General features: G+C 40.7%; 5 protein-coding genes across 5 annotated transcripts; 1 reads left to right on the top strand and 4 right to left on the bottom strand.

Moving 5' to 3' along the window:
• Positions 1-204: 204 nt before the first annotated feature.
• On the bottom strand, positions 205-3,288 carry MELLADRAFT_89812 (uncharacterized protein; the record flags this gene model as incomplete). Its single annotated transcript, XM_007412788.1, has 7 exons — positions 205-386; positions 476-966; positions 1,050-1,366; positions 1,431-1,941; positions 2,011-2,195; positions 2,258-2,495; positions 2,588-3,288. 7 exons carry the CDS (start codon positions 3,286-3,288, stop codon positions 205-207), a joined length of 2,625 nt encoding a protein of 874 aa, XP_007412850.1.
• A 1,773-nt stretch (positions 3,289-5,061) lies between these two features.
• MELLADRAFT_49361 (uncharacterized protein) lies at positions 5,062-7,047 on the bottom strand (the record flags this gene model as incomplete). The annotated part of the gene is made up of 2 exons (XM_007412787.1): positions 5,062-6,327; positions 6,403-7,047. 2 exons carry the CDS (start codon positions 6,754-6,756, stop codon positions 5,221-5,223), a joined length of 1,461 nt encoding a protein of 486 aa, XP_007412849.1.
• Positions 7,048-7,809: 762 nt separating this feature from the next.
• MELLADRAFT_44407 (uncharacterized protein) lies at positions 7,810-10,856 on the bottom strand (the record flags this gene model as incomplete). Its single annotated transcript, XM_007412786.1, has 9 exons — positions 7,810-8,236; positions 8,321-8,389; positions 8,456-8,656; positions 8,736-9,018; positions 9,104-9,542; positions 9,622-9,832; positions 9,896-9,986; positions 10,069-10,241; positions 10,602-10,856. The coding sequence occupies 8 exons, from the start codon at positions 10,707-10,709 to the stop codon at positions 8,339-8,341; spliced, it is 1,557 nt and encodes a 518-aa protein (XP_007412848.1).
• Positions 10,857-11,611: 755 nt separating this feature from the next.
• MELLADRAFT_49357 (uncharacterized protein) lies at positions 11,612-13,952 on the bottom strand (the record flags this gene model as incomplete). The annotated part of the gene is made up of 4 exons (XM_007412785.1): positions 11,612-11,880; positions 11,945-12,058; positions 12,149-12,706; positions 12,849-13,952. 4 exons carry the CDS (start codon positions 13,950-13,952, stop codon positions 11,683-11,685), a joined length of 1,974 nt encoding a protein of 657 aa, XP_007412847.1.
• Positions 13,953-15,214: 1,262 nt separating this feature from the next.
• On the top strand, positions 15,215-18,110 carry MELLADRAFT_117208 (uncharacterized protein; the record flags this gene model as incomplete). Its single annotated transcript, XM_007412936.1, has 3 exons — positions 15,215-15,517; positions 15,584-16,802; positions 16,875-18,110. The coding sequence occupies 3 exons, from the start codon at positions 15,251-15,253 to the stop codon at positions 17,780-17,782; spliced, it is 2,394 nt and encodes a 797-aa protein (XP_007412998.1).
• Between the last annotated feature and the right edge of the window lie 877 nt (positions 18,111-18,987).

Genomic DNA, 18,987 nt, shown 5'->3' with positions numbered 1-18,987 from the left:
AGATGTGGTGGTGCAGATTGCACGTCGGTGATTACAATCCGGATGTTATTTTGGACAAATGACGGTTCAGTGATATCGGCAGGGGTGTTCCCTTCACTGTCTCTTGGGTGACAGTGAAGACATAAGATCCCTTCTTTCGTGAGTCCTTCAGACAACCACATAGATATCAACTCTGATATATCCGCGTAAGAGATAGAGGCGTCCTTAAAAGTCTTTGGCGTCAAACTTAGTACAGCGCCACGTCGAGTACTGACACTGGAATGTTTGGAATTTCGAAGACATGTTATGGATTTGATCCTGGTGTGTTCGAACAGAGGTCGAAGTGATGAATGGTTGTCTTCCACATTGGCAAGTAAATACTCCATAAATCCGTCGGCGGATGCAAACTGGTCAGTTGTGTAGGATTCCGACAATTTTTGAATAGCTTTGTGTAGAATAGTTTGCCATCGAGACATGCTATGGCCAAAGTTATCACCATTGATTTCCACTTTACATCGTGCGGTGAAATGCCGGATGAGTTCGTTGACCAAGTTTGTGCTGTTTACCGTCAAGAATTGACTCCAAGTTGGGCTGAACAAGGCGTAAAGAGTTTCCAGAGTAGCCGTTTGCCAACACCAGTTTCGGGTACCCTCAGTAGTTCCAGAAGAATAAGACTGGTAAGTCGTGAGTGGATTGCGGTTGATATTCTGGGATCCAACAGGTCGACCGAGTTTGGGTGGTTTGGTGCTTTTTCGTGTTCCCAGAAGCTCTTCAGTGGTGTCAGGAGCGCGGCCATTGTTGCGGGTAAACTTTCGTTTGGTTGGGGGAGCCATTCCTATTGCCTTCACAAGATCTTGCCAGGTTTTCTCGGATTGTCCACCGTAGGTAATGGAAATACCCTTTTTTACCTGCTGGTAATCCTTTTCCATACACTGGGCGAAGGCTATAAGTTGGATAATGCCAGGTATGACTGGACATTTGCCTTTGCTGCACACAAGATAGACAAAAACGTCAGTGAAGTCAAATAGATTTGAATGAAATTAAAAAAAAGATATAGGAAGATGACCTACCACAAGAGATAATAGACACGATGCATAGATTCCTGTCCATTGGTAGTCGCAGGCAACTCCGGGCGTCTTCGAATGGTTTCTTTGTCATCGTCGTCTTCGTCAGCATCACTATCTTCCTCTGGTAAGGGAGGATCGTCGAGTGGCATCCGCTTTCTTGCGGGAAATAGCATAGCTTGAATGTCGGAGCAACTCCACCACTCTAGCCACCTCTTGGCTAATGGGAAAATCCGCCATAACTCCTCAAAACGGGTATCAAGGTCGTCGACACCGGGTCCGTCTGGGAGGAGTAATGCTTTGCATTTCTTCTCCCAAGTGCCCTGTTGGATGATATGGTCAGCTTATATTTCAATGCATGAATCAGAATAATCAAACATTACTAACCTTTTGTTGTGGTTTCACAATCTTACTATTCTTCTTCAGACGCGCAACAGCTTGGAGGTAATGCCATTCGCAGCCATGCAATTTCGCCAACGCCACATTCTTATCATTACATTTGAATACCTCCATGTAAGCATCTTGGAAACCGACTTTCTGAGCTAGTGAGAAATCCACAACTTGTTCTACCATCATTCCCTTCTCCTTGTCGGTCATTTTCGTTTTTTGAATCTGTTGTAGCAAGTTCTTGAAATGAATTTTGTAATGTTCTGCCTGGAGACCACCGAGCCACGAGAAAAGGACTGGTACCCAGCGTTTGATTGTTTCGCAGTACTTCGAAGTAGTTAATAAGTATCCCATTTTGAAAAACCGGTAAGTTACGTCCGAGAGTAAGCCACCAGTGTAAGTAGTTGATCTCTTGTCAGGTTCAACCAACACATCCGCCATCCAACCAGTTTGGAATGAGATGTGAGCTTCTTCCCCGGCAATAGACGAAGAAACCACACGCAGGCCTTTCCTGAGAGCAGATGTTTGATTTATCAGCCATCTGATAACGAAAAAATTTAAAAAAAAGCTTAACACTCACTTGGACCAGTCCATCATGGACTGAAGCCACTTGTCACCGGATTCGGGGTCTCGAGAGTTGGTCATAATGCCCGCCTGTCTTAGGAAGACCCGTCGCAAGTATCCTAGGCGGTCGGCATGGCCAAAAGACGTGTGAATATCTGTCACTGATTCAATGGGGTCCTTTCTTGTGTGCGCCTGTCCAACCTATAATGTTGAAATATTAACCCTTAATCTTTAAATTGACAAAAAAAGATGCGTATACATACCTTCATGCCTAAAGGTCCGGTTTTAGGGTCATTGAGCACCTTTTCCTTAAGTTTTTCCTTCGAGATCGGATCCGCTTTCTTCGACTCAGCCCACTCATGTTGATGAGTACCTTGATGTCGAAGCAAACCCCACCCTTCCTCACCATTTTTATCTAGCTCCGCATCAAACCGACAAACGGCATCACACTTGATATGTGTTTGAAGGCCATCGCAAGTTGATATAGGACAAGCGGTAAGTCTGTTCAATTTAAGATGTGAGGTGATGAAAACGTAAAAGGAAAAATGATCAGCTATGTAAAGGCTGATCCATCCAAGACGGCCAAGACTTACGATTCTGCAATCTTATTTGGGCCTGTGGGTGGGGAGGCAGCCAAAGCACATCCTTCCTCGGAGCATTTGATAACTCCCAAACAATAATATCTTCGAACTATCCAGTCTGATTTCTTTGTAGTTTCGGTTCGCATGGTGTGAGTCCAACCAACAAAGCGGAAGTTTTTGGCTGGGTATTCAGGGTCATTGACATATACAGTGCAGCCGTTGGGGAATATTGGATAGTCTTGCTCGTCGACTTCACATCCGTGGTCAATAAAAGTTTTGAACAAACTTTTATTGGTAGGTAGTCGTAGATTGGGCCGGCGGTTATTTTTGACCTGCGCTGACTTCGCAGGAGTTACATCAGGAGAAGACATCGTGGCTGGAGGTGTAGATGGCGGTGAAAAAGTAGGTGACAATGTATAGGCTCGTGAGAATAGCTTTCGAGGTGTTTGAAAGATGTCTAACTTGTCTTCTCTGAAAGACGAAAATGAGGATATGTTGTAAGAAGAAGCGCTCAACGGAAGATTATGTTTAGATGGAGTATAAATCGGGTTTCCTTCCTCAAAACAAGGCTTTGACGATGATAAATCCTCATCATAAATTGAAAGGCTGGTCGTGTGTGTATTTTGGCTCTTTTGAGGCGAATCAATTGAGCAATCAACTGGACTATCATCTGTTGTGATGCTGGCTTCATAGTGCGATGTGGCTTGTCCCATCTTCAAAAGAGATTTCTTTGGGATTCAATCTAAATCGAATAGGAGAATCAATTTACAAAAAGATTACAAAAAGGGTGCTGTGTCTTCGGATTCCAGAAACACTGGGCCCTTTTAGAGGATATGTGCGTGTCGAACTTTCATCTATACCACGTTACATCCATCATCCGATCTCACGGATGTGGGTACTACAAATATTTGTGGATATTTGTTTTTTTTCGTTCATCTCCATATGAGGTATTCTTCTTTGTTCATCTCTATATGGAGGTATTCAACACTGTTCGGGGTGTAACTTTGTCCTCATGGGAATGGACATCCATGGTTTCAACTATCATGGAACCTGTGCGGTGTAAAGTATAGTTATAGCGGTGTAAAATTGTAATATCGAAGCTACTTTGGTAATATTGCACCGGGAAGGTTTGCACCGAAACTGGTCTGTGTTACTCGTCTCAGTGTAGAATTCTCAGCTGAGCTCGGGTCTCGGACTTTTACACTGTAACTTTTTGCACCGGGTATTGCAGTGTAAAAGTTGCAGTGTAAAATTACACATCTCAACGGGGTACCTTGTTTTTACACCGACACATTTACACAGTAAGGGTACTCAAAGTAAGTATGTACGTGTACATACTTTTTGCTATATACTTTTTTTGGCGGGGAAGGCGAGGCCAAAAGTATATTTTTTTTCTTTGTCCCCGCCAAAAAAAGTATGTAGCGAAAAGTATGTAGCGCTACATACTTTGCTTTGAGTACCCTTAGTCATTTTTCACACCGAGAAAAAAAATGAAATGTAAGTATAAAATTCAAAATTAAGGGCCTTTTTTCGAATTTTACACCGGAACTGTTTTACACCGGGTTGGTCTGTGTAAAGCACCCGGTGTAAAATTCTCCCACCCCGTAGAATAAGCCGAGCCAGTTTGCCAGTTAAGACTAAATTTGACAAAGGTTCTTCCATGTGTGTCCGAGAGGAGTTTGTTCTATTGCAGCTTGTTGGCGACCTTTTCTCCTGTCAGGAATTGCTCGAAATGGAATGATTGATTATCTTTATATTTCGTACCAAACTATCTTGTGAATGTAATTTTCTCTTTCCTTTGTCTTTGGAAAGAGGAACTACTGACTCATCAAGTTTTTCAATATGTGACTTATCTGAATACTGAGTTTTTTCCTTAACTTGTTTCTTTTATCAAATTGTCCTGGGAACAAATGAGCACATTTCCTCATAATCTTTGACTTTGTATTGTCTTGAATCTCATAATTACAGGTATAGGGAGACTCATTCATATTTCTTTTCATAACATTTCATCAACTGTTGTGGGTCAGTAATCTTTCCTAGTCATCAGGACAGGAGATCTATTATCATTTTATTTTACGCATGACCACTCTCTATCAGCTCCCCATCACAAGTGTTGATAAGGTCTTCAAAAACACTTATACATCTTCATGGTAGCAAGAGAAAACCTGATGAATTCAATCCACAAACAAAACCTTGGATGAGTGATCAGGAAGTTCAATTCACGTCTATCAAACATCAACCTCTTTCATCTCATCATTTGCAAGAAGAAGAAGGTAATCAAACAATCGGAGGAATCGTACAATCTTTAACTAAGCAATCAAACTCATCTAATCATAATACATTCTCCTCAACTCCATCCCTAGACAATCCCAAGCATCTACGCAAGTATACCACAAGGCTCTACAAGCCATTCAAGTAAACCAAGGGACCAAAGACAACGACTCACTGGGGTACAAGCATACACAGGGATTCACCCAACTGTCTTAAGCTAAGGAAGCGCGATTGATTATTTGTAGAACTCATATGAGGAACAGTGTAAAAGTTTTACAGAATTACCCAAGAGTGAGCGTAGCAAATTGAAGAAATAATGGACTATAACAACACGGTGTACAAAAGCTTCAGATCAACATCCACATCTAACGTACTTAGACCAATGACTTCTTCAACAAGATCTCTTGATTATACTTTTCAACTTCAAGTGAATAAACCCCATTTCGATCACAAGAAGGAGAGTTATTATTAGAACCAGAAGTGTTTCGTAAAGCAGGAAGTCTTGTAGGTGTATGATTACTTTGTGAAATTTGATGAACAATCTGATGATGAGTTTTAACAGGTGTAGTAGAAGAATAAACCGGAAGATGAACAATCGTTTCTTTCATCCCAATCGATTCTTTTCTTTCTCTAACAGGTCTTTGAACCAAACCACCACGTTGTTCTGCTTCTTTTACAAACGTATAAAAAGCTGAACCAACTAAGATAAAGATGATACCAATCCATCTTCCTGAACTTACAACTTCCCCAAAAAGAAAGATTCCTAAGAAAGTTTGAATGACTCCTCGAACAGCTGATGAAACCATATGAGTGACCGGAGATGTCACCTTGATAGACAGGAAGCCAGCCAAACAGATAAGGAAACCAAAAAGACCAGTGACAAGTGCACCAATGATGAATGTGCGCAAGTTATCACCTCCACTTTGAATGAGACTGACAAAAGTGTTGACTTCAGAGGTAGTGCAGATGATAGGAATCAATAGAACAGCCGAAAGAAGATTATTATAGTAAGATAACTCGATAGGTGAACTGGTGATCGACAATGACTTCTTGACAACAATCGCATGAACCGAGGTAGTCAGACTACTAAACACACCCAGCAATATACCGATCGAAGACGCCGTGAGTTGCTCAGACTTGACTCCCCAAAAGAATCCCACACAAACTACCAAGACAGCTGAAAGAGTATTCGGGCTAGGCTTGGAGTCTAGAAAAAGGTATGAGGCCAAGACTGTGAAGGGTAGGATCAAACCACGGGCGACTTGATAAAACGATGCATCGACGTATTGAAGGCAAAAGGTGTTGAAGACTAGTCCAGAAACATTGATGAGTATAAGTGGTAACAAGGAGTAAGTAGTGCTCCAACTGAAGGTAGGAATCTTCAGATGACCCGTAAGAGCGCATAATTGGAGTAATATCACCGCCATGATCAATTGAAAAAAGAGAAACGTGAGGGGAATAGAGGTGGCATTCAAGACCCACTTTGATGAGAATCAAAAAATCAAGTATAAGTTTCTTCATCGTGAAAGCCGATATAAAATCCCAAAAATGCTCACCTTATTCGAGAAGACCATAACAATAGCAGCAACAAGATAAAACAACACCGTTCCAATCACTTTTGTACGTGAAGGTGTTTCCTCTGGTGTATTACTAATCGGTAAAAGACTCCTTCCATTGGCCAGATGATCATGAGATGATTCATTTCGTAAAACTCGATTAGGACTGTTAATTTTTTCATCAAATAAGAATGGTCTTGAAACTTCTTGATTGGTGGTATTAGATGACATAGAAGAGGATCGAGAAGCTAATCGAGTAGAATGTGAAAATGATGGGTGTCGAAGAAGACTTGGAAGTGTAGTTCCTTCATACTTGGTAGCATAATTGGCTACAGGATGGTTAATGGGTAGCATTGAGGATAAAACTGAGATGAATGATTTGGTTGACGAAAGTTGGATGTGATAGATCGGTGAGTTCTGATCGATAATGAACGTGAATAAGACTTGATTTTTTTTAAAAACGAGAGTCGGTTTCAATGCTGAGTGATCAAGTATTTTTTCGTTTATCTGTGGTTCAATGAGCGTGAGATAAATCAATGAAGAATGCTAGATGAAGAAAATTACGCCCTTGAACGGAACGGAGAGGTAAAATCAAAAATAAATGGGAAAGGGAAAAAAAGCAAGCCCTGAGCGTAACGGTGCCTTATAAAGACTTTGAGGTTTACCTGAAAGTGACTTTGAGCACTAGCGCAAGCACACAGACGCATTTTGTCAAACCGCCCGCAGTGTGTGGAGTCTAACCATTTCTCTGTCGATGGGAAGATTTGCTATGGATAGGGCAATCTATGAATGCCGGCCGCTACCCACTATGTATGACAAGTCGGTCAACCGAGGTGAACATCATAGGATGGACGAGACGAAGGAAGTGAGCCATTGTGATTTATCTGGTGTCTGTCCAATGGTTCAGCCCCTGTATACCAGAACAGGATATGATCAGGCAGGGAAGATGATACAATGAATGAATTGAGCAAACTATGTACGATCACCAGTTGATAGGCCATATGTCAAGATTCCAAGCAGGCTATTATGTTGAGAAATGGGAGGATCAAGTAACGAGTTCGAAATGATATCCTCGCTGTCAACTTCCAAGAAATATTAGTGATCAAGAGCACAGCTTGAAGGCGACGATTTCCTAACCGGTAGACATGCCAAGGTTAAACTGATACTACCATCTCACTGTTCACCAACCGCATTCACCCTACAAAGGCGATCTGATAGATGTCACTTTACCTTTCAAATTGCTCAGGTGAAGAGCGATATCAGTCTCTGCTCAAGCATGTGCGAGTAATGGCAGGTGTAGCCGAAGCGGCGGCAAAATCACACGCCACCCAGCATTTTGATCGTAGTTCTGGTCAGTAGATCGATCGCCCAAAGACTGACCTACTTCCCTCGCGGGACACATTGGCTAACTAAGCATGGTAGCATTCCCTTTCATCCTTACACCAACCAACATGACTCTTGTGTTCTTTTTCTCGATCAATCGGCAGGCCTCAAGTACAACTGCTATGACGGCTAAGAAAGAAAACAATTCATCTCCAACAAGACATCCTCGATCAGGTTTCGTTTTGCGCAACAGAAGCGTCCATCACATTTCAAATCATCACTCTCGACTCATCAAATCATCGCCCGCACAAAAACAATACGCTTACAACATCTCCCGAAAAAGCCGCCCTTGGAGACATCAGCTTTGGAGGTTTTCTTCTTGGAAAAAAGATGAAAAATCAAATAAGTCAAATAAAGATAAGAAAAAAAGCGAAATAAAGCAGCACAAAGTGTATTTTAGTGTACTCTGAAAAAGCGGAAACTGAAGTGCATGTGAAGTACAAAGCCTGGTCTGATCGGCAAAAAAGGAATGTAAGCAAAGTCCACTTCTCGGAATCTGGAAGAGTTGGATCCAGTCAAAAAAAGGAAAACTAACTAGACCGAATACCATTTTTTAATGATCGATGATTGACAAGTTGCCAGTCAGGAGTTTATTCTCGAGGATCTATGAATGTAAAAAACATCTCAGTCTTTGCATCAAGGATTATTGAGGAAGCAAATTTCTTCTAACCGTTCCATCTGGGATCTCGATCCGATTGCCTTCGTTGGCAACAATGATAACTGTGCCTCGAAGGGTAACCTTGCGCCCAAACTTGACATCTCCACTCACTGTGAGATGATCAAGTTCGAGCATGCTAGGAATACTCTTGAAACGAGCTTGGTAAGCTGCTACCTTTTTGAAGTGATCACCCAACTTAACGACGGGTGTGGACTATCGATCACAAACAATCACGCATCCAGTCAACTGGAAAATCAGGGGGGGGGGTCGAGAGGGCACAAAAAACTCATACCTGGAACATCCTAGCTTCATTCATCACCAATCTACCATGTTCAAGTTGATAGAGATCGCTAGTGACGAGTAAGAGATCTGAGCAACTCTTGACAGGTAAGAAACGGCTTCGAGGTACATTGACTCCATGGGCATTTTTGAAATGCTGGATGGCCGCACCAGCAGCGGTTTCTAATTGAATCACCGCTTCACCATTGTCAGCCACCTTGTTATTGACAATGATGTCTAGCTCCATGCCATCATTTTCCATCACGTTCTTCAAGGCCTTGAGATTGACCCATAAACTGCCGAAAAAAACAAGGTAAGGGTAAAAAAGAGCTACGAGTTGATGGAACTCATTGATTGGACACGCAAAGTGTAATGACTGACTTGTTAGTGTTGAAGATCTTAAATTTACGGACAGACTTGAAATCTTCGACATGATCATTAGGAACCTGAGCTATTTCCAACAATCTGACTTTTCCATCATAGTCAATCAACGTTCCTCCCTTCACATCAGCCTTGGTCTTATCAGTGACCTCCATGATGAACTCAGCTTGACTATCAATCATATGTTGCATAATCTTTGTATCTAAGACCGCTCCTAGATTGTCAGAGTTAGAAACAAAGATGTATTCCTTTCCAGCTGCAAGAAGCTTGTCTAGCAAGCCCGAGTTGGTGATCGCGTCATACAAATCACCATGTCCAGGAGGATACCAGGCAGATTTGTCACCAGTAGCAGTGCGTGGTGCAGGTAATAAACTTTCCCGGTTGACACGAGGGTAGCGAGATTGATTGAAAGTCATGATTTCAATGTTATGATTAGCATCTAGTCAAGGGAAAAGAGGTATCAGGAATCAGTGACTTGATCAAAGCGAGACGATTTTTGACTGGAAATTGATACCAACATTTTTGAATGATCCGAGCCGTATCTTCATCAGTGTTGAAACTGTTCATCAAGATAAAGGGAACATTGACACCGTGTGCCGAGTTGAGGTGTTCGATTTGTCGCACCGAAAGATCCAAGAACGTCATTCCGTCCCGTACCTCGATCGCAGACTTAGGCCCCACACATCCCATGGTGGTACCCAGCCCACCATTCAATTTCAAGACTGCAAGCTGATGAAATCCAAGCCATGATCAGCGGTAAGGCTCGCTGCTTGAAGGGTTTTTAAGACTGACTTTGTCTAAGATCGCATGATTTGTGGCCTCAGGAAGATCGGCGTAAGACACCACTTGTTCCTTTGCAGGAGGATGAATTCGATCCCAATGTCTAAGCATGATCGGTGCAGAAATAAATAAGTATCTAATCCCAAGTCCAGGCCATTAAAACGCTATATGAGAAGAAAACTTACAGCGGGACGTTCCTAGCTTTTTCTTGCAAGTATCTATTGAAGAGTAAAAAGAACCCTTGCATCTCTGCCTCAAATGCTTTTCGATAATTCAAATCATCTACACCAGACGCCAAGCTTGTCAATTCGTTCCTCATTGCTTTTGCTGCTACTCCTGTAGTAGCCGATTTGAAATCCTGTGAGCCCATAGGTAAGATCAAAGAATGTAAAAAGAAGATGATAAGAAATTTGGATTGATGATCAAAGCTATTGATTTTATGAGTAACATGAAAGTTACAGTAAAAGAATTGATCATGGAAATGATCGTAGTTTTGAGAGGAACAAAGCTGAACATTCAAATCAAAGACTGCATAAGGAAGAACAACAATGGAGTGCCGATCAAAGGAGTCATACAATAAGCATGTTCAGATGAAGCTGAACCAGTCAACTGAACAAAGACTCCCAACCCAATCAAAGGTCATGAAACCGAAACCCAAAGACACTCGTGATAGAGCACCTCAAACTTGCAAAGAAGAGGATCGAAAGCAATGACTGACCATCTGAGAATGACCTCTCATCCGTTTTCCTGAATGAGCTTGGATATTAGCACCTGGAGCAGCTAATCCGCCATTAGCATCAGTGACAGCTACTTTAGGTGGTTCCATCGTCTTTGAATCTAGTTAGAGTGAAGTTGATTTGAGATGGGATGAGTGATGAAAGAGAATGAAGTGGAAATCAATCAAGAGAGAGATAAGATTTAAAACTTGAGAAGAAGGGTTCTTGAAGACTGAAGAATGAACGATCGATCGATGACGCACATTGAAGGTAAAGTAAACTAAAATTATGTAAAGATCAGTGAGTGTCATGTTAAATTTTAAGCGTAACTTAACATCCTTCACAGTCACACCTTTCATCAAGCGAATCTGATTACAATTAGGATCATCCTACTTTCTACTTTCGCTTGATGAACCGATAAAGACCAATCTCCCAAATCACGTTGCAGTATCCCACATGATCTAATTTCTCACCTTTTCAACCAGTCTAAAAACTTCATCAAATTTATCTTTCACTCTCAAGAACTGCCAAAGTGTCATGTGTTTTCGATATACCACATAAAACAATCGAATACCAGCTACATGAAATGAAGACAATGGAGATATCATTTGAAGAGATTGTGATTTGGTCAAGCCATTGTACCTACATATCCAAAATATCAGGCTGTTTCTGATCATAAGTGATGCCAGACTACGTGTGTGAACCTGACAAATCAATCTGATCAGACTCCCTCAAAGGCACACTAGAGAACCACGACTAGAGGAATTATGAAAAAGATTTCTTGATTGGTTCAAGTTGTGTTGATCTGCACACTTTGCTTAGGCTCTTGCTAGAAGACAACTGCTACTTGCCAAACATCGAGCCAAGGCATGGATTTGTCATATTAGTTTGTATGACTCATAACACGAGCTGGGATGAGTGATAATGTGATATCTTCTGATCACCAAGGTGAGTTTATCACCACTGAATCCGTTGACCACAAGCTCATCAAATCCCAAAAAAAATACTTTTTATTATACTTGATCGTAATCATTAAACTTCATCTCAATCATTAAACTTCATACCATGTAAAAGAAAAAAAAATCAATGAGCCGCTTTCCAATGTTCACGTAAAGCACCCAAAATACTTCTAGCAACAAGTTGAACACCCCAAATGCCTACGATCCCTACTCTTCTACCATTCGAATTAGTCACATGAAAGGCCAAGGCACTATAAACTTGATCACCAATCTTTTCGACTAAACCGATATCATAAGATGTCCAACTACCATCAAATTCGGTCTGTTGATCCACAAGACATCAATTAGTTTTACTAAATTTCAAAGAAGAAGGAAAAGAGGCTTACAAGTGGAAGGGTTAGGGAACAACGAATCGGAATTAATGTCTTGTTGGAATTGATAAATGCTACAATCGGTCGTACAAGTGCATGGTTTACATGTGATAGATTGTTGCTGAAAAGCTATAACGAAAGCAAGGTACAAATACAAACGTTGTTTAGTGTATCTGTGTCTAGGCATACTTTGTTTTGGAAGATGGCACGAGACTCAACTGGAACAGTAGCCTTGACATCTTTAAACCTAATATCCATCTCAATCACCACCCCAACCTTCTCCTCATTCACATCTTCATCATCGTCTCCCTGATGTGGATCAGTGGTGAGTGAAGGAGCTTCGAGAGCAGGTTTAATAAGTTCAGGTCGTTCAGATATCCTTGGTTGAGGTTGAACGATTTCTTTTTCGATATTGTCCACAATCTCTCTGACGACAGTTCTTAAATCTATTTTCTCAGACTCGCGTGGTAAACTGATATCAGCTACCAGATCTACTTTTCCACTGGTGATCCATCCTAAAGGACCTTCATCACCACTCGATTGAAGATGATCAATCGGAACTCCATCGATCCTAAACCGTGAGAAATGAGTTTGATACTTGGATGAAGAAGAAGAAGGCGAAGGTGATTGGTTTGAATGAGTTAGAGATTGAGGTCGATGAAGTGAAAAGAGACAATTATCGATTTGACCCGTCACTTGTTCTGCACTCATCAAATCTAAAAACAACCATTGTTTTCTCAATCGACGAACATGTCCACTAAAGATTGAAAACGTATACTGTGGTGCTTATCCATAAATCCAAACCCGAACACCAGATGATGGTCGAGCAAGCGAGAGAGAGGAGCCGTAAACTATGTGAAAGTCAGTGAGGTCTGATGAATTTCCAATAAAAAAGGAAAACTCTAAGAAAAAGGCTGACCGGACGGAATGCTTCGGGTTGATAAATCGTTACCAACAGATCGTCTACCAAGAGCTCCTCTAAATCGAAATCACCTGTACTAGGTTTCCGACGCGTACTTGACCGATCGATCAAGGTTGGGGCTTCGTGGTTGGTTTGACTGTATTCGAGATGTGATCGATCTACCACGCCTCTGACTCCACTAACAGCAGCCTGACGTATGAGACCTTTGCCATTCAACCATCTTCTCAGACTTAGAGTGACATCAATAGTAGCTATGGTAAGATGAAAGTGAGTGTAATCGGATGGTATTAAAGCTGATGAGGTTTCAGAATGAAAAGGTAATCTTGAAGACTTTGAATGAGATCTAAGGAGATGAGAAAGATCTTTATCTAGTTCAGAGAATTGATCATCTTCAATTGGTTCATGATCTAGACTTTGGATTTGATGAGCTTGTAAGATTTCATCAAACAATCCTCTTGGACCATCCCCTAAAGTACCTCTCAAGACAATCACATTCTCAAATCGGATCAGTCCATCTCTCCAACGAGGAACCAAAGCAGATGCAAAGAGGATTCGTACTCCAGTAGTCCTTGAAAGATAATCACTCAACCATCTAGCCACTAGATCTTCAAGTCCAGCTTTATTGAAGATCAAAAGAAGTACTCCAAGAAATGAAGTAGTAGTCAGAGCAGCTAGAATGAGAGCCAGTATAAAGATAAGAGAAGCAAAAGCAGAATAATCATCAGATCGATAGGGTCGAAAGGATCGGATGGTAAGCCATTTGAAACGAATCTGAGCTCGATCGATGAATGAGTTGGTGAGTGGAAGTAAATCCTTGGGAGTTGGAGGATTTCTTAGATGTGGTAATTTAGCTGCCAATGAACGAATCGATGGTAAATAAGTAGCAATCGCAGCTTGAACAAATGTCGGCTGGTTTGGTTTATCAGTTGAAAGCTCGTTCTTGCTGTCTATTTGAGATTTATCTGATGATGATGATGAAGTGTTATTGATTGAATAGTTTCGAAGTAAGTTGAATTGAGATGGTCGTATTGTATTGATGGTCCCAGGTCGAGTTAAATGAGGTTTGAGCGTTAGGCTTGAGAATCTTTTGAGTCGATACATTTCCCTTACAAGACCACTCTTGACAGTGACTTCACTAATGCTGAGCCATGATCACCTTGTACAAGTTGAGGAGATTGAAAAACTTTTACCGAAACTTGAAAGATTATTTTCATCAGCTCTCTGTTTGTTTCAGAAACGGGTCACTTCATAACACGCGCTCTTTGAATCTCCCTGGTATCGAAACAGAACCAAACCACAATTATTCAAATGAAGCTTCCAAGTCTCGACAACATTCATGAGAAAGCACTCTGCTCATGCCAACCTGTTGATTCATTCATTTCTAAATCAATTCAAGCTCAAATACGTACTTTATCATATTGTACTTCATGACCAGTGTTCACGAATCATGACTCCACATGGTAGAGGAAGCAATGTCCAGAACGTGATTTTGTTAAAAACCACCCTACTTTGTCCCTTGCAAATAAAGCATTTTCAGAGATTTAGAACATCAACTTAAACCTTTGTCTTGCTGGACTCAGATAGTCAAGCCTAGTGCTACATACTCAAGTTCACATGGCTCTAAAGTGCACCTATTCTCTGTGCTTATTTGTTAGCTCTCTCTCCAGAGTCCGCGCGGAGGTGGTTTTGTTACAAGTTAAGCTTGTTTGGCAAATATCAGTCACATGCCCCACTGGAAAGTAAACTCCATTGAAATCTCAACCCAACTTTTTTCTCAATCCAACAGCCTGCTCAATCACATTCAAGCTGTTTATGAAGATCTACTCAGAATTGGTTCCTTCTAAATACTCCAGCCATGCTTCAACTTCAAGTAATGATCCTATATTTATGAAACAGGATTAATAAACATTGGTACATATTGTTTGATAGAAAAAAGAAATATTTTTGAAAAAGTGATGTGAGTTCTCTCAACAAAAGTGATCATTGAATGTATGTAAACCAAAGAAGTTCTTTATGTAAAACCAATTCAGAGCTTGATAGTCAATTCCACTTGATTTTCAATTTCTCAATTGAGCTTTATGTAATTGGATTGAGGTGCCCATTTTTGGTTCACTAAAAATATATGTATGTAGTCTGGATGTGATGATGAACTACATATAGCCCAAGTCTTTGGAAGAGAGAAACAAGAAGCAAAGTACACAAAAAGTGAATCTGAATCTGATGAAGGGATTTGAAGCTGACTGTGAAGATAGAGTAAGTAGTATGTATGTGATTAAGATGTTTATGGGTTTATGGTGGTAGTTGGTGGTATAGATAAAATGACCAATGAATGATGAGGTTGGATGGTGAAGTAAACCATTCTCAATAAATAGTAAAGATTAGTCAATCGATTTGAGGAAATGGGAAGAACAATACCTTATAATCATTACCATCATCCTACTACTACTACTACTACTTTACCTAATCGATTGATTATTAAACTCGAACATTTGTTAACTGATTCTTTGAAATCTTGTTCAGAAGAATTCATTCACTTTTCTTCTCATCGTCATCCATTTCTAAATCGATTCTCTAAACCTGAAGATTGGAACTTTGATAACTTCTTAATCGGTTTAGAATCAACTTCAACTTCAACTTCAAAACAACTCATGGATCGCTGGGTTAGAGTCAGTCTGATTTCTTTGATTCTATTACCTACTTCATCACTAAAAGTCACTTTCACTTTGACACAGAATATCGTCTTGGCTTCTGCTACTGCTTCTCAATCCGAACCTAATCCATCTGATCAACCATCTCATTCAACTTCAAACTCAATCAGACCTTCATCCGAATCGACTCATCAACCCAACTCACTCTTTCCTCCTATAGATCATTCTGATCAGATTCCAGAATCACTTCAGTGGTCTCATGCTGTACCTCCTCCAATCGGTTCATCATCTTCAATCAGCTCTTATAACCCTCTCGCCACTCAAGAAGGATTGGCTGATCATCCACGCCTTCCATCTGGTCCTGAAGCCGGTCAATCGGATTCTTCTCTTTGGCCAACTGACCCTCCTACTTCTTGGCATCACAATCTACCACCATTCCCGGCTGATCATCTTCAAGCCTACGGTTCTCCTTATACACGTCATATCCTATCTAGCGTTCAAGGTGATCTGGATCATTTCATTCAAAGAATGTATCAACATCCTCGTCCTTCTCAATCCAATCCAACCGCTACCACTACTACTTCTGACGCACAAGATCATCCATCTCGACCCGAGCCAGTCGCTTCTACAGCTTCTCCTCCTAGCCTTGGCCTTGATCCACCCGTTCCGGCTCGCACTCAAAGGATTTCAGTCACCTTACCTGGCGTTCGCTCTATCCTATCAGCCACCTCTCCCGAAGCACTCTCACTGCTTTCACACATCAGACATCCATCTTCACCTCTTCCTGCTAGTCTCACTGATTTTCCGGTCTTTCCTGAACCATTGGGTTTACAATCTTATCCTTCTCAGCTCACCGAGGCGGATATTCTTCATATGGGGCACTCCAATCTGTTTAGAAGTGAAGATGAAGATGAAAACACTGATCTACATCCCTCCTTGAGCTACGATCCAGTGCCCTTGATACATCTTAGACCACCTTTATCCCATCAACCGGGTCACATTCCAAGCCCTCTTGATGATACTGTACCTAGCTTCGATCTTACCCCTGATACACCCTCACCAATCGACCCCATTGCTGACTCTGTCAGCCTTCGGTCTCAGCTATCACCTTCATCTGATGAACTTCATATCACATTGCATGAAAATATGGAAAATCCCGACTCGAGAGCCTCTGAAAGACCAAGCCCAAGTTTGACCAGTGATTTCGATCACCATACTACTAGAGCTCGTGCTACCTCTCGTATCACACGACTTCGATCCCAACAAGGGCGTTCTCTTTCGGAACACACCTCTCCCGAACCAGGTGAGTAATCTCTTGACTCATCTGCTATGCATTTTGACGGTTCTGATTTCTGTTCTTGATCCGCTTACTCAGAAGAAGATATCAGTACAACTCCCGAAGGCTCTCAAAGACGTCGAAAACGTAGCCGTACAGCTCCTTTGGTAACCCAAGACCTTTCCTTTGCCGATCCGAGTTCCTCCCCGGCTTCCACGTCAAATGCGGCTCCCACCACGGCCGATATTGCAGAAGAAGCAGCTCGTAATTCCAATCCACATCGTGCACTACCTGCATTCTATTCTCAAGACCCACAGATTCTTACTCCGGAGATGACTATTTCAATCGATACCGACCCCATGACCCGTCGTCAGATCATTCTCGATCATTCTACTCACGGTCCTATCAGATGGCACAATGCATCACAGAAAGCTATCTACGATGCTTCCAAAGACGGTCTTGTGGGTGAAGAGATTGGTCAGATTAGATTTAGTTATCTCAGTATTCCTCCTCGCGAAAGACACGGAGATGGAAGTACTAGAGAGGCAAGCCAAGGATTTGAGAATCCAGAAGAATCAAGTACGAGTCGAGCTACTACAGACAATCATTACCTTCGATCGTTTTATCTTACAAGTGGAGAATGGGGACCGCCGACGAGTTCGACATCTTTTCGAGAATCATTAGAGATTCGACCTTCATTGTTTAGTTGGGGTAGACGTGCTATGGCACCTGATGGACCACCACCACCACCTTTACCGACTTCATCTTCAACACTTGATCCGATGGGATCTAGTTATTTACAACCTCGTGTGGCTCATCATTATCCTCATCATCCTCATCATACTGGGAATGGAAGATTGTATCGATCTTCTACGTTTGCTAGACTTCCTCCTATTATTAATGGTGGGGGGGGTGTTAGTTCTAGTAGTAGAAGAATGAGAAGAGAAGCTGAAGAGTTTATGCTTCCTCCTTTACTTCCTAGACCACCACCACCACCATTTTCATAAACTTTGATCATCATGATGATCTTGAAGTTTTTTCTTTCGAAAAAAAAATCTCATTGATTTCTTTTTTTTTCGTCTTTTTTTATTATTCATTCTTAGAATATTTGATTTAGTTTTCGATGTTTCTGTTCTTGTTCAACTAGTCTTTTAAGTTTTTTTTGTAATAGGTAGCAATATAATCTTGATTTAATCATTCATCACTACATCATATCTACAAATATATATATTTTAAAAACTTTTTGTTTTTTTGAAAATCGAATTTGCAAGGTTTTTATTTTAGATTTTAGATTTTTTTCGATATATATATATCTGTTGAAATCCGTTTTGATGTATCTTTTATAAACCATTTATGTTAAAGATGGTTGAGGGGTTCAGTTAAGGTCTTATTGACATAATTTGGTTTGTAGGCCAATCATGGTGCTCTGTGAGTGGCTTGAAGAAGTAATCTGATTGTAGTACAGTGATACCTAACACCAAACAGAATATCTAGAGTCTTTTTAATCAAGTTTGCAGACATTCAATGGCTGGTTTGATGGTAAAAACCTATTCCGATTAAAAGAGTCACAGATCCCTCAGGACGTATTGATGCAGAGTGATTAAGAGCAAAAGCTATAAGATTTCATCATTAAAACGTGTTTAAAAAACCTTAAAGACGTGTTTAGAAATCTAATTACATTATATAGATCATAACCCAACAAAATGTAACTTGATAAGACTTCATTCACATTTATATATGATTCCAACCTCCAAACTGAATTGACTCAAAATTAAATCGGATTCGTACTTCAAACGTTATCAAAACCAACACACCAAAAAACTTGTTCTGTGTAAAGTAAAAAAAAATTCTTGGAAAAAAAGAGACGAGAATGTTGAAAAAAGAAGAAAAAAAAAGTTTCGTGTTGAAATAGAATGGATTGGAAACAAAAGCCAAAATGAAAAAAAAATCAAAAAAGAATCAGAAAAAGGAAAAGAGAAAAAAAATGTTTGTTTATCTGTTTAAGAGAAATCGGTTTGTATGATAAAAAGAAAAGGCAAAGCAAAGCAAAGAACCAGCAAGATAAGAAAAGATAAAAGAGAACCAAAAAAACAAAAAGTCTGATTAAAGGAATCGGTTTCATGAATTGATTTAACTTCAACCACTACTTCTGCAAACTGCATGCTACACTGCCACATCTCAAACCCACTTAACAAAAAAAAGAAGAGTCCAA

The sequence above is a fragment of the Melampsora larici-populina genome, assembly GCF_000204055.1.
Source record: "Melampsora larici-populina 98AG31 unplaced genomic scaffold MELLAscaffold_33, whole genome shotgun sequence".
Classification (NCBI taxonomy): Eukaryota; Fungi; Basidiomycota; class Pucciniomycetes; order Pucciniales; family Melampsoraceae; genus Melampsora; species Melampsora laricis-populina.
Note: the sequence above shows the minus strand (reverse complement) of the source record. Positions and strands in the feature narration are given on the sequence as shown.